This window comes from Ovis canadensis, chromosome 19 (genome assembly GCF_042477335.2).
Source record: "Ovis canadensis isolate MfBH-ARS-UI-01 breed Bighorn chromosome 19, ARS-UI_OviCan_v2, whole genome shotgun sequence".
Lineage (NCBI taxonomy): Eukaryota > Metazoa > Chordata > Mammalia > Artiodactyla > Bovidae > Ovis > Ovis canadensis.
Genome location: NC_091263.1, coordinates 60,717,050 through 60,732,427, shown reverse-complemented (window position 1 = coordinate 60,732,427; position 15,378 = coordinate 60,717,050). Strand labels below are relative to the sequence as shown.

At 44.4% G+C, this 15,378-nt stretch overlaps 1 protein-coding gene across 1 annotated transcript in view; it reads left to right on the top strand.

The window, feature by feature from the left end:
- CACNA2D3 (calcium voltage-gated channel auxiliary subunit alpha2delta 3) overlaps positions 1-15,378 on the top strand; it is an 871,226-nt gene that overhangs the window by 790,089 nt on the left and 65,759 nt on the right. The window contains exon 31 of the mRNA XM_069561584.1: positions 2,886-2,956. Coding sequence (XP_069417685.1) covers positions 2,886-2,956 — 71 coding nt within the window. The remainder of the gene's footprint in view (positions 1-2,885; positions 2,957-15,378) is intronic.

Genomic DNA, 15,378 nt, shown 5'->3' with positions numbered 1-15,378 from the left:
TGGGGGCAGGAGGGAGAGATGGAAAGAAACCAAGCTAGGGTGCTCAGCAAAGAAAGCTCCACTTTTATTTGGAAATCAAAGTAAGAGTTAAAATCAATAGCATTGTAATAGAGAAACATGAGTTTCTCCTTTAAAACTTGGTGCCTGAAAGCTTTCTCTGCAGTTAATGAAATTAGCATGTTAAAGTCAAATCCAAATCAGTTTAGCCATATGGTATAGGAAAGAAACACCAGAGGTGGAGGCAGATGGTTTCTGATGTGAGCTCTCTTCCTTAACTCGATTTGGGATATTGGGTACATCCCTTAACTCGCCGGGACTCCTGGTGGGTTCTATGAACGGAGGATGGTTGACTACAAAAGTCTTCTTCACACTCTAATACTTGAGGATGCTAGCATTTGATGAGGTTTCATTTACATCATTTAAAATGTTTCAGTACCCAACAGTGTGATAGACCCATTAATGCCTAATAAATTAGTTAATTGTCCGTAAGTATGGCTCCTTAGGGTCTGAGCTCAGTGGCTTGCTAGTCTGTGAACTCTGGCTCCAGGTAACATGTGGAACTGTGCTTTGGCTTTCCCTCCTACCTGTGAGAATGTTTTGGGATTTTAAATGTGCCTTTGCTGCTGCTACTGCTAAGTCACTTCAGTCGTGTCCGACTCTGTGCGACCCCATAGACAGCAGGCCACCAGCCTCCCCTGTCCCTGGGATTCTCCAGGCAAGAACACTGGAGTGGGTTGCCATGTCCTTCTCCAGTGCATGAAAGTGAAAAGTCAAAGTGAAGTCGCTCAGTCGTATCTGACTCCTCGCGATCCCATGAACTGCAGCCTACCAGGCTCCTCCATCCATGGGATTTTCGAGGCATTTGGTCGATGGTAATCACATAGTTGAGACTCAGACTGCTCACGCACGGTCTCCTCGGATGCTGGACGTCACTTCATGTTGAACAGTGGATGGACATTAGATAGGAAGGAGAAGCACGTGAGATGTGGTCAGTTTCTTGGGAGCAGGAGTGGCCATAGGCCTATGGTAATGTGCCCCTGGGTCTGGGAGGAGTGAGAACCCAAGTTAATCCCCTGTGAAGATGAGCTCTGTCGTCCTGCCATAATCATGGAGGGCTGAGATGAGAACCTGATCCTGGGGGGGACAACATGGCAGATGTCTTTAAGTGGGGAGTCTTGGACAAGCCAACACAATGAGCCACTGGAATAGTGGCCTCTCCTAAGCCACAGCCACTACATGTGGCCTCTGCTCCCTCCTTTACTCCTGGGCAGAATAGCCCACGGAGCCTGCCCTGCCTCAGCTTGTTTGATGTCTGGTTCCTGTACCCCAATGAGGTTAATTCTTCTTCATCTAACAACCAGTTCCATTGATACTGGCATATTTACACACAGGAAATGCACATGTCCTTCTTGCTCCCAACAGCAGCACATACCCACAGAGTTTGCCAAAAGTTCAAATTTCCCTGGAGTGAAAAAGGCAGTGCTCAGTCTTCAGTCAGTGAAATGTCATTTCCTTCTTTCCTCCTCTTTTCTGACTTTTTGGCAAAGCCTGTATGTGCCTTTCTGCCTGAAAACTCCTAAGAGCCTGCTTGAGGTCACACCATTACAAGGAAATTAGGATTTAATTAATACAAAGTCTATGGACTTTATGTAGGAGCTTCCCCAGTGGCTCAGCAGTGAAGAATCTGCCTGCCAGTGCAGGAGACACAGGTTTAATCTTTAGGTCAGGAAGATCCCCTGGAGAAGGAAATGGCAACCCACTCCAGTATTCTTGCTGGGAAAATCCCATAGACAGAAAGCCTGGAAGGTGACAGTCTGTGGGGTTGCAGAGAGTTGGACATGAATGAGCACATAGACACATGTGGAATTTATGTGATTTGGGCTCTGAGTGTAATGCCCTCTACTCTCCGCCACATAAGACACAAATTCTGAGAGCACCCACAGTAGAGTTGGGGATTCTGTACTGGTCTGCACTGGCCCCTTCCAGTCTGTTGGCAGAGGAAGGCTGTTGGTCCAAGCTCTGTTCTGCCATATTGGATACATCTTCCCCCTTGACTCCAGGAGTCTGGAGGGATGCCCGAGGATGTTAATCCTTCATTCCACCATTCAGAGTTTGCAAATCTCGGCCAACACCAAGAGTTAGACTTGGAGAAGCATAAGCTTAGCACTGGGGGAGTGCCCTGAAGACAGTCCCAGAGCTGGAGTCAGTCATTGGAAGTCTGATTGGCCGAGCCTTCTCTTCCCAGATCTGGACAGCTTTATTCTTGGTCAACATATTAGCTGCCTATGGACAACATGAAGGTGCTCCTCAGAAAGTGACTTAGAGAAAGGATGTTTTTTCCACTGTAGGAAATTTATAGAGCCGATGAAGAAGACTGCTGTATATCCCTAAACAGGTCATTTAGGAATTATAAACAGTTCTTTTTCTTACTGCCTAGGCAGCCCTTTCACAGTCTGTTTCTGTCTGTATGAAGTAGTGTTTTACTCCCAAGGAATTGAGAGCAGATTAATGCCTGCTGCCTCCTTCCAAGAGTGTGTGTGCCCGTGCTGCCACATGCGTGTCTATGTGCACATATGTGCACCCGTGTGCATGTGTGTGTTATTTCCGGCACTTAGCACGTGTTATGCAATGCCACTCTTAGCCCACCCCCGACCCCTGCCATGTATTTGAAACATCCACATCTGCTTATTTGTTCGCTCTGTAATCCCATAACTTCTCATGACTATTAAGACCTTTTCCATGTTTATGTTAACAGTAGTCCTGAAAACCTCCTTTTGCCCTTGTCAGCTCCAGGACACAAACTGTGTCCATTTTTATCTCTTCTCTGGTATTTGGGCACATTATTTATCTACACTTCCTCTTGGGTCGTCTTTTCTTCCCCACAGACTGGAGACTTTTTTGGCGAGGTGGAGGGAGCTGTGATGAACAAATTGTTAACAATGGGCTCCTTTAAAAGGTAAGGATTTTTACGGTTCCTTGCCCTACCCCCCGACCCCACCCCCCGAGAAAGGTTGCCTAAATAAAATAAAACAAACCAAGGTCAAATAAAGCAAGCCCAGACTTGACCCCATGGTTGTGTTCATGTTCCAGAAGATCTCCTGAAATTTGATGCCTTTTGCATGAGTGTTAAGAGTCTCAGAAACTCAGCTCACAATGCGTTCCCTGTTCCCCTAGCATAGCATTTACTAGAGGCTAGTCCTGAAGTCAGGGCCTGGACTGGAAGGAGATTATATTGGTCTGAAGCAAGTGATTGCAGAGAAGTAGGAAACATTTTCATCTGGTCAAAAAAGGAAGAGAGTGTCTTGTCTCACACTGACAAACTGGTGAAACTTGCTAGAAATGTGGAACTCAAAGATGGAAAGTGATGTTTAGAGACTTGATATAATTTTAGAAAATCAAGTAAAAATTCACAAAACATGCTCCCAGATGGAGGTAAGTTTAAATCTACTGCTAGAACACAGCCAAGAGGTTTCAGAATTCATGGTAGGGACCACTCAGTTGAGTTGCAAGGGCTCTTGTTGACTCTGAGTGAAGCGCACAGCCCTGTGTCCCTCATGGGCAGTCCAGCATACCTGTGGGAACACCAGAGCTGATGGGAAAGGACGTCGCCCTGCACGACCAGGATGCCAGGGATGTTCCCCCAGGAGTCAATTCTTCCTCGCCTCAGCCTCCCAGGGAGAGTGGTGGCCTCTGAAGTGGTACTTTCATGGACGTATTTGATGCTGTTAAATATATAATATCAGGAAATACAAGGATGGAACCCAGCTCGCCTGTGAGAACTATTGCACATTGGTTGCCAGTGGGAAAGACAGTCCCCAAGTTTATTACTCCCCTGCAGCTGAATGGACAGGAAGTGTTAGCTCAGGAAATCAGACTTTTAAGCTAGTCAATAAGACCAACTGAGTGCTGTGCTGAAAGCAGGGAATTCAAAAATGATGACCCAATTTTTGAGATTCTGTAGCTTGTTTGTGCCAGAAAGAGGGAAACAAGAAATGATATGTTAAAATGGCATAGCTCCAGCACTTCTGCAACCTCTGACACACTTGCTTTCCAGCCTGCCTGAGTGTTCACCCCTGCTAGATTCCCTCTTTAAAATTCAAGTACATTTTTTGCCAGGAGTCATTGTGCATAAGCTTGAAAATTGGGCATGGAGCTGGACAGGGACTGCTGTGCCGGGTTGTCCGTCGAGGCGCCCCTGGCTTCTTGTGTCTTTACATGGATGTGTACATTTGTGTTGCGTTAGCTTGTTTTCAACTTGGTGGGGGTAGGGAGAGACAAAAGAGGGAGAATAATCACACACGTGTTTCTCATTTGAAAGCATATTTTTCAACTTTTTTTTTTTTTTAGCAAAATTACTTTTTTTCCCTCTCTTCCCTCTTGGATATTCCTTTCAAACAGTTTGGTGGGAGAGAGGAAAGGTTGAAGCAGTATTTTAAGTTCCTAGATTTCTCATTACTGTGGGTGAAGTATGAATGACTTGAATTTAGAGCTTTCTTCTACAAAAGTGGCTAACATCTGAGAAAAGGGGAAGGCTGGGACTCTCTCTTCGATTTTAACAGCAAGTGCTGTCATCCAGGAATTACCTGACAAACCTCCTAGGCCTCTTTGAAAGCCCCCTCATGAGGCCAGGACAGAAATTAGAGTTTGAGATTTGAAGTCAGATGGATTGGGTTCAAATCCAGGCTCTTGACATTTTCTAGCTGCATGGCTCAGAGTTAGTCATGTTACCACCCCAAGCTTTGGTTTCCTTACATGAAAAATGAAGATGCTAATAATAATTACTTGCAAAGGTTTCTGTCAGAGTTAAGGAGATAATAATAAACATAAAGTTCTGACACAGTGCCTGGCATATATTAAAGGCTCCATAATTGCTAGCTGCTGCTAGGATTTTTGTTGCTGTGGATCTTTGATTTTCCTTTTTTACCTTGCACCAGATGAATTTTTTTTAATTCACATATTTCACAACAGGCTTTCCATGACACCTGGCAATGGGGTCTCCATCCAGTATTGGGGTACTGCCATCCTTTTGGAACTCAAACATTCATGCCCTTGCCTTTTCCAGCATGCTTACTCAGAGAGTAAGGTTGACAGTCCTTTTTATCAGAAAAAGTCTGTATTTCAGAAGCCCTGAAAAGATGTAGCTGAAAATAATGGTGTGATGTCAGGCACCATATTTAACTGCACCCTACTCCCGAACACAGGGTTCATGGAGGCTGAGTTGCTTTGGTGACATGGCTGAGCCCTGGTAAAGGTCAAGGTCCATTCACCTAGTTGACCTGCCATCTCAGCATCTTGGACAGTGCACCCTGGCACAAAGTTTCTTCATTTGGTCTACTCATACCCAAGTTTCTTAAAGAAACTCCTTTCATACCCAAGAGCCCTGCAAACCATCTTCTTCAGAACAGCAGAGCTCAAAGTGAAAAATGAATGCCATCTCCCTTTATCAGCCTCCTTTTATCTCTCCCCACTGATCCATAGTCACTGCCTCTCTTGCTAAAGCAAGACGATGCTTGCCTGCTTGGCATGGACTCTTTCTTTGGTTGCTTGGCCACTTACCGGGTATCTTGATGGCTAGTCTACTTAGTGGTGCCATCAGAGGGAAAGCGCATCCGCTTGTAGTCTGCAGTGCCATGTGGGAGGAAGAGAAGTCACTGATTTGTGCAAACAAATTACCAACTTGAGGGAGCTTTGAGAAGGTTCTTCAGTTTCACATGCAAGCAATCTAAGAGGGATAGTGGTCTCTCTTGGTTGCTTAGGCTGAGTCTTCGATTTGACCCTATCTACCCAGCTTATAGAAAACATAGTGCTCAGGGCCAGATAACATACATGGCCTCAGCAATATGAGAATAATGCAGGTAAGCAGTAGCTATCTTCCAGGAGCACCTACCACATACCAGGCCTTGGTTGCAAACAGATCTTAACTCTTGCAGTCCTTTCCAGCAACTCGAGAGACAGGTATAAACAGGACCAGTGCCTAATTTGCAGTGTCCAGTGCAAAATGAAAATGGGGGACTTTGCTCAAAAATTACTGAGAATTTCACAACAGCAAGAGCAGAGCAGTAAACAAGGCATGCAGCCCTTTTAAGTGGTAGGGCTCTGTGCAGTTACACAGGCCACATGCCCATGAAGCTAGATCGATGTGTGTATACATGTGTGTGTGTTAGTTGCTCGGTCATGTCTGACTCTTTTCCACCCCATGGACTGTGGTCTACCAGGCTTCTCTGTCCATAGAATTCTCCAGACAAGAATACTGAAGTTGGTTGCCATTCCCTTCATATATATGTACATATATATATATATATATAAGTGGAGCTTGGAAAGGTTAAGAACTTGTCTCCATATAACAGAGTGATAAGAGAACTGGATGCAAACATCCTGCAGTCTAAGCAAGCACCAGGAGGATTTTCTAGCCTCTGCTTTTTACCTGGTTCGATATACAGTAGCATTGTGTAGTGCATGGAGCTTCCTTCAGTTTTGTCTGAGACAAAGTGAAGCATAGCCAAGGAGGATGTTGGCTCAGCAGTAACTTATCTGGGTGAGCAGAACTTTCAGGAAGGGAGGCCAGCCGAATGATAAGATCACCCAGATTTCTTTTAACTGAAGTTGATAAATCATTAAACCAAGTCATGTTCCCAGGCTTCACATATTTTCTCATAAGATACCATATTCCTGGTCAGCTTTTTGTGTTTCAAACAGAGAACTTGAAATATTTCTTTATTCTTATCAGGGAAAGTAAATGAACTCCCTAAGTAGCCCTGACTCATTTAGGGCTTTTCATTTTAGCTGCTTTCTTTTATCTCAAGTTCATGTCCAGTAAGAGCTTGTATTCGTATTTCTCAGAAGCCATACTCCATGGCAGTGACATTGCCCTTTTCAAAACTACAAAATATTCTTATTAGAATTTATTTATTTCCCCACCCCTTCTTGCCCCCTGTGATGCAAACTCAATGTCAAATATCTAGGGGAAAGTGAGAAAAATATATATATAGCCAATCATAGGAGAGTCCAGGTTTCTGATAGGGTTTCTTTGATACAGGGGACTTGAACCATGAAGACTTCAGTTTGAGCCTCAGAGTGGCCACTGTGTGAACTTGGACGGATTCCTCAGACTTATTTTATTCGTCAGCAAAATAGGAATTTCAGTGAGATGGGACTTTTGTGAGATTCAATTAAAATAAGAGGAGTAAAAATGCTTTGCAAATTGCAAAGGTACTACACAGAGGAGGTAAAAGATTAGCTGTCGGATAAGATCTCCAGATGTCTGAAATTTTTTTTTCTTCTAATTTTCTCCTCTCCATTTTAAAATCACTAATAACCCCCCACTCCCAAAGTAGTCCCTACACATCAGTGGCCTCCACAGCACAGCACTGGTGGTGGGTCTGTGGGCGTGAACTCTACCACCATCCCTGGAGAGCTTTGAGAACACACCTCTGCTCCAGCTGTGCCCCCACGAGATTCGTATTAAACTAGTCTGGGGATGGAGCATCCATGCGATTTGCAGGTACTGTCAGGATCAAGAAATACTAAGTTTAGTGCACCAGGGTTCGAGTCTAGGTGCTACCTACTTTGAAGCTTCCTGACGCTTGGCAACTTTAGCTCCGTAATTTTGGCTTTTTTTTTTTTTTAACAGCAAAATGAAATCAAAAGAATGATTTTTATACCTGCAGTGAGAGTTAAATGGAATAACACATGCTTGTACCAAAGATCCCGGGGAAGGCAATGGCCCCCCACCTCAGTGCTCTTGCCTGGAAAATCCAATGGACGGAGGAGCCTGGTGGGCTGCACTCCATGGGGTCGCTAGGAGTCGGACACGACTGAGCGACTTCACTTTCACTTTCCACTTTCATGCATTGGAGAAGGAAATGGCAACCCACTCCAGTGTTCTTGCCTGGAGAATCCCAGGGATGGGGGAGCCCGGTGGGCTGCCGTCTGTGGGGTCGCACAGAGTCGGACACGACTGAAGCGACTTAGCAGCAGCAGCACCAAAGATCCTGTGGTTTCTGCCAAAGCGTCTTCCTTTGTTCTCTGTGTATTAGAGGAAGCTCGAGAAAGGGAAGACCAGTGGGCACACCTGGCCCTTGGCTTGCAGAGAAATGAAGGTGGCTCTAGTGGTAAAGAACCTGCCTACCAGTGCAGGAGAGAGAAGACACAGGTGCCCTGGGTGGGGAAGACCCCCTGCAGGAGGGCATGGCAACCTACTGCAGTGTTCCTGCCTGGAGAATCCCATGGACAGAGGAGCCTGGTGGGCTACAGTCCATAGGGTTGCAAAGAGTCAGACATGACTAAAGTGACTTAGCACACAGCACTAATAGTTCGTTTTTGCCTTGGGAGCTACTGAGTGTACTGAGAGTCTCTTGGTTGTGTCTCTTCTGTTTTGTTCTGTTTTTTGTTTGTTTGTTTTATGTGTGTGGTACAGCACACCTGAGATTTCACCCTTCCAAGACCATGTTTAACTTTTTCCTGTAGAGCCCGGTGAATGTCCTCCTAACCTCGCCCCGGCCCCTGCCACCACACACACATTCATTAACATAGTTGACTTGTATAGAATTCACTCTGGTGGCTTTTTCTAAACTGCCTTTCTAAAAAGGTGATTCACCAGGTAGATTGAAGAGTTGTACTGTTTCTACCCCTGTCTCCATATGATGAAATTGCACTGGGCTCCATGGTGGGTGACTGGCACTTTCCCTGTCTTTGGTGACTGCATTACATTTCAGCAAATGCCCTGGCCCCGGAATCCAGAGAGTGTTAGAGAAGTCTGTTATGTTTGGATGCCTGCTCCCTAGCACCGACTGCCCCACCGATGTCTTGATACTCAACAGCTCATGTAAGGAATGCAATGGCTTCTTGGCTTCCTGTTGACCTGACCATGTCCACAGAAGTGGTTTGTCAGAGGTGGCGTTGAAGGGAACAAGAAGTCACATTGGCTTGGACAAGTGTGTTTCTGGGCCAAATTTTCTGGAATGCAGAGACATGGAGATTCCAATGAACTGCTCTTGAAAATCCTAAAGCTGCTGCTTGAGGATCCCCAATTGCAGCAATTACAGTAGCCACTCATCTTCACCCTAACAGCAGCCTGTCTCATTTATTGAGTACTAACTGCATTTGGCCCTTGAACAACACAGGTTTGAACTGTGCAGGTCTGCTTATACATGGATTTTTTTTAATAGTCAAGTATTAAGTACTACACAGTCTGTGGTTGGTTGAATCCATGGATATGGAACTGCGGTTATGGAGAAACTGTAACACAGGGCAAGCTGTACTCAGATTTTCAACTGCAGAGAGGATCAGCTTCCCAGCCCTTATATGGTTCAAGGGTCAACTATACAGGCAAGGCATTCCAAATAGTTTACATGCATGACCTTAATTAAGCCTCGTGATAGATTCACGGAATAGATATTGTCATTTGACAAAAGAGGAACTGGACGTGGAGGCTTTAAGTGTTCTAGTAATTTGTTCAAGTTCACCCACAGTAGTGAGTTGTTGTCATTGTTTAGTCACTCAGTCACGTCCCGCTCTTGGCGATCCCATGGACTGTAGCACGCCAGGCTTTCCTGTCCTTCACCATGTCTCGGAGCTTGCTCAAACTCGTGTCCGTTGAGTCAGTGATGCCATCCAACAATCTTGTCCTCTTTTGTCCCCTTCTCCTCCTGCCTTCAATCTTTTCCAGCTGATATCAGGATCTTTTCTAATGAGTCAGCTCTTCACATCAGGTGGCCAAAGGATTGGAGCTTCAGCTTCAGTATCAGTCCTTCCAATGAATATTCAGGACTGATTTCCTTGCAGTCCAAGAGACTCTCAAGAGTCTTCTCCAACACCACAGTTCAAAAGCATCAGTTCTTCAGTATTCAGCCTTCTTTATGGTCCAACTCTCACATCCATACGTAACTACTGGAAAAACCATAGCTTTGACTGTACGGGCCTTTGTTGTCAAAGTAATGTCTCTGCTTTTTAATACACTGTCTAGGTTGGTCATAGCTTTTCTTCCAAAGAACAAGTGTCTTAATTTCATGGCTGCAGTCACCATCTGCACTAATTTTGGAGCCCAAGAAAATAAAGTCTGTCACTGTTTCTTTTGTTTCCCCATCTGTTTGCTATGAAGTGATGGGACTGGATACAATTATCTTTGTTTTTTGAATGTTGAGCTTTATTTAAGCCAGCTTTTTACTCTTCTCTTTCACCTTCATCAAGAGACTGTTTAGTTCCTCTTCGTCTTCTGTCATAAGGGTGGTGTCATCTGCGTATCTGAGGTTATTGATATTTCTCCCAGCAATCTTGATTCCAACCTGTACTTATTCTAGCCCAGCATTTCACATGATGTAGTCTACATATAAACTATAAATAAGCAGGGTGACGATATACAGCCTTGACATACTCCTTTCCCAATTTGGATGTCTGGTTCTAACTGTTGCTTCTTGACCTGCCTACAGATTTCTCAGGAGGCAGGTCAAGTGGTCTGGTATCCGTATCTCTTGAAGAATTTTCCACAGTTTGTTGTGATCCACACAGTCAAAGGCTTCAGCGTAGTTAATGAAGCAGAAGTAGATGCTTTCCTGGAATTCTCTTGCTTTTCTATGATCCAATGGATATTAGCAATTCGGTCACTGTTTCCTCTGCCTTTTCTAAATCCAGCTTGAACATCTGAAAGTTCTCAGTTGTACTATTGAAGCCTCACTTGGAGAATTTTGAGTATTACTTTGCTAGCATGTGAGATGAGTGCAATTGTGCAGTAGTTTGAACATTCTTTGGCATTGCTTTTCTTTGGGATTGGGGTGAAAACTGACCTTTTCCAGTCCAGTGGCCACTGCTGAGTTTTCCAAATTTGCTGACATATTGAGTGCAGCACTTTCACAGCATCATATTTTAGGATTTGAAATAGCTCAGCTGGAATTTCATCACCTCCACTAGCTTTGTTCGTAGTGATGCTTCTTAAGGTCCACTTGACTTCAACACTCCAAGATGCCTGACTCTAGGTGAGTGATCACACCATTGTGGTTATCTGGGTCATGAAGATCTTTTTTGTATAGTCCTTCTGTGTATTCTTGCCACCTCTTCTTAATATCTTCTGCTTATGTCCATGCCATTTTTGTCCTTTATTGTGCCCATCTTTGCATGAAATGTTCGCTAGTATTCCCCATTCTATTGTTTTCCTCTATTTCTTCACTTTAGTCACTCTGGAAGACTTTCTTATCTCCTCTTGCTATTCTTTGGAATTCTGAATTCAGATGGATGTATCTTTCCTTTTCTCCTTTGCCTTTCGCTTCTCTTCTCAGCTATTTGTAAGGCCTCATCAGACAACCATTTTGCCTTTTTGCATTTCTTCTTAGAGATGGTTTTGATCACTGCCTCCTTTACAGTGTTATGAACCTTTGTCCATAGTTCTTCATGCACTCTGTCTGTTAGAGCTAATCCTTTCAATCTATTTGTCACTGCTACTGTATAATTGTAAGGGATTTGATTTAATTCATCCCTGAATGTTCCAGTGATTTTCCATATTGTCTTCAATGTAAGTCTGAATTTTGCAATAAGGAGTTCATGATCTGAGCCACCATCAGCTCACAGTTGTGAGTTGGGAGATGGAATTTGAATTCTTGTCTCTGAAATTCCAGGCCATGTTTTCCTAGTCACCGCTCATCTTTTCCCATAGTTGGAGAAAACTAGAGTATTTTCTGGAAAGATATTTGTTCACCTTCATGCTTGTTCTGTTTCAAGCGAAAGTAAAAGAAGTCTTTCAGAGTTGGAGTCCAATGTATCGGTTATTTGGTTGTACTAGAAATAATAGGAAGTTCCAAAAGATCAAAGGGTTAAAGATACAGAAGCCCTCTAAATATTAAATCCTACTTCCTGTGATATTCACTCTGAAGCCCTTCCAGAGATGAAGCTGTATTCCTGACTCCTGGTTTTCTCCATATCCCACATGCCCAGTGCAGTCCTAAACACACGTGGTTATAGCCACCATGTAGCGCGTCTGTCCACGGTGTCTGACCCCAGGCAATGAAAGCAGGAGCACTCAATAACGCATGTTGGGTTTGACTAATATCAAGGACACTGGCAACATCAGTATCCTTAGGTTCTGACATCCTGAGCCTCGGTCATGTGCCCCACGGCATGCCAAGTGATCACACAATTGTGGTTATCTGGGTCGTGAAGATCTTTTTTGTATAGTCCTTATACAAAGGACTTACCGTGGTGCAGGCATTACCGTGGTGCCCTTGCTAGGAGATGTGCACACAGCCCCAGGAACCTGGCTGGGCCCAAGGGTGCTCCTCTAGCATCCAGGTTTCCTGCCTCAAACGGGCTTGGCTTTACTCATTCCATACGCAGCATTAAACTATTTCCTTCTGTTTCTTACTCATAAAAACAAAAGAAATTTTACGTTTTCTACATGGGATTAATCATGATTGCATTTTCCCCCTTCAGTTTCAAGGAAGGCTAATTTTCACGGGCCAGTTGAATGAGCAAAGAAACAACTGGCTAGATGGACCTACTAGGCACAGGGCAATCCTGTGCCCCAGGATTGAAGCAGGTGTGGCTGCTTCCCAGAGCCACAGGGACTTCACCTCTTGAGCGTTAGTTTCCTCTCCATGCCCCAACATCCAAGATAACACTTGGATTGCCCAAAGTAATTGATTAATTCTTATTGTTACTGCTTTTTTTACCTGGGTGAGATGCTGCTGTGACCAGTATCTATGACTTTGTTTCTTTTTATAGTCTCAGCACCAATTGATGAAAAGCACTTGAGGCTGATCAACCCTCTGCTTAATCTATAAAAGAGTGAGGCTCACCCTCAGGGCTCTGTACTCGACCCCGAGGGGCCCCGATACCTGGTGCACTGGGCTTCTGGCTGGTGCAGCCTTGTGGCACTTATTCTCTTCTAATGATGGGTACTTATTAACTTGGTAGATTTTAGTGATTTTCCATCAGAGGGTTCAAAGGCAGCTTCAACTCACCACCTCTGCTGTGTTAGCTGTGCTCTGTTGATCTTAAAGAATAGTACAGTCTCTGTAAGAAGAGGCTATGGGATGAGTTGCCCACCTAGTCAGAAAGGAGAGAAGGAAAAGCTCCTTTGGAGTCTTCTGTTAGCATTCAGATCAACAGATGGAGCTTTCCACTGTCCTGGCTGTTAAGGTGTAAGAAAGAGTAAAGCTTCCCATGGTGACAGTCCCTTTGTTTAGAATTTCCTATGTTCCTGCTCCATGCCCCTGATGCTTGGAAGTTGAAAACTGCTCCAGAGAACACATTTTATAGCCCAACAAAGAATACATATTTTTTGCATGCTGCCCTAGTGAGTCACTTTGCTTCTCCTACTTTTTGATTGAAAATTGCTTAAATATGACCCTCAGTGGGTCTTTATGGTTTTAGGGCCATAGTTGCAAACATTAAGCTGTTTCAAGACTGGTGTGGGGGCAGATTTTTAGCCAAAGTGAGTTAGAGTCATTGCAGGTAAAGTACCTGGCCTCATAGTCACATAGTAGGTGTTTAATAAATGCTGGTGCCCACCATTAGTAACAACCTTGAATTAGCTGCACTCATGTCTTTGAAATTCACCCTTGTTTTTTTTAGGAGAAATCTTGTTCTTGGTCATAATTTTCGTCTAGTTGGAAAAGAGCAGAATCAGGAAAACAGCTTTAAGTAAATCCTAACGTCACGAGCCGGGCACCCAGTACAGGACACATAGGGCTGCCCATGCTTGGTTTGCATTGCTTTGAGTTTCTTCCTCAGAGACTGTATCTGCCTTCCGCCAAAGTTTCAAAGAGACCCATCTGGGGAGCACAGAGATGCTAATGATAAGGTCTCCCCAGCAGCCCGCGGTTGCCGTGGCCTGGTGGTGATGTCAGGGAGATTAAGGCATGTTATCTGAAATAAGAATAAACCCCTGCTGCTGAGTGCAGCAGTGCAGCACCAATCTTGGGCTGGGCAGGATGCTCAGGGCTTATTTTAGAGCCAAATGAAAGCAGGCAGTTATCACGTTCTTTAACTATAATCAGCCGAACAGGATACAGGTAGCCACAAAATGGGAGTTATTTAAAACAGTAACAAAATCACTTCAGAAAGGGCAACAATCTGGAAGGCTCTCTGCAACATCTAGTTAAAGCTGTCTTAAGTGTGGAGAAGACTGAGCAGGTTTGTTTTGTAACCTCCTCATGGCAATCAGATCAGGAAAGCTTCCTTATGAAATGAAAGGCAGGGACCCTGACCCGGAGGCCACCCCCAGAGCAGTTGAGTTTGACCCCAACTTGTAAACTGGAGCCTTTGAAAATGATTCCAGTAGAGTCCTGAGCTTCCAGCCATCTGTCTGACAGGGCAGTTACCAGGGAAAAGGGGTCTCACTAGCCTGGGCAGTTGATCCATCCTGGCCTGGTGACCCCATAACAGCCACTCAACTTGGGTTGAAAGTTGATTCTGGATATTGATTATGAGACTTTATCTTGGGTAGCTTTTCCTGTGACATTCCAGTAAGACTCTGGGGTGGGGCACAGGGCTGAATTCTAAGCATTTCCTAGGACCTGTCAGAACCTGCTGCTGAGCAGAAGGCAGAGAGAGGTGGATTCAGTGTGGCCCCCATATAATTCTGGCTCTGGACCTGTTAGGTATGTGACCTTGGGCACATTTTTAGGCTGGCTGAGACTTGGTTTGCCCCTCTGTGAAATGGGGATGATTAGACTCTCGCAGGGGCATCCTTAGAAGAGCACCTTGCTGATAGTTGCTAAACAGACTTCAGTAAACAGCAGCTATTGTTACCCTGGTCTTCAGCTATAAAACTCATGGACTGAAGCTGCCACATGATCCCTTGATAACCCCAGCATGGCTTCTGAAGGTGTCTGTTACTGCAGTAACAAGTGTGAATTTTACACTGCATCATACATGCCAATGAGCTAAGAAAACCAGGAGGCCTATCCAGCCAGCTGGATAAAGCCTGAGTCAATTCCCAATGCATTTAACACCACCCTCATTAATTAATAATGGCAATGAAAACCAGACTAATAAATTACAACAGCAGCTGCAGCCCTCCTTCTGCTGAATGCCTCCTCTGTGCTAGGCACTGTTCTAAAGGCACTACGTGTGTATAACCTCATTTAAATGACCACCCTATAAGGAAGCCATTGCTCTCACTATTTTACAGATGAGAAAACTGAGGCATAATGAGGGTTAAATAAAAATAGCATTGTAATATGTAGATGAGTTATGATTTGAGCTTAGGCCACTGGTTCAAAGGTAGATTGTTAATCATTAAGTTACACTACCAGTCACTTTGGACTCTGGGAATAGTGTAGCTTTAAGAGTCCAAGATCCAGCAAAGAACAAAATCAGGCCTTCTGTTGTAAGACTCATAATGAGACTAGCATGATGCATAGTGTATTTCAGTATCCTTCCACATGC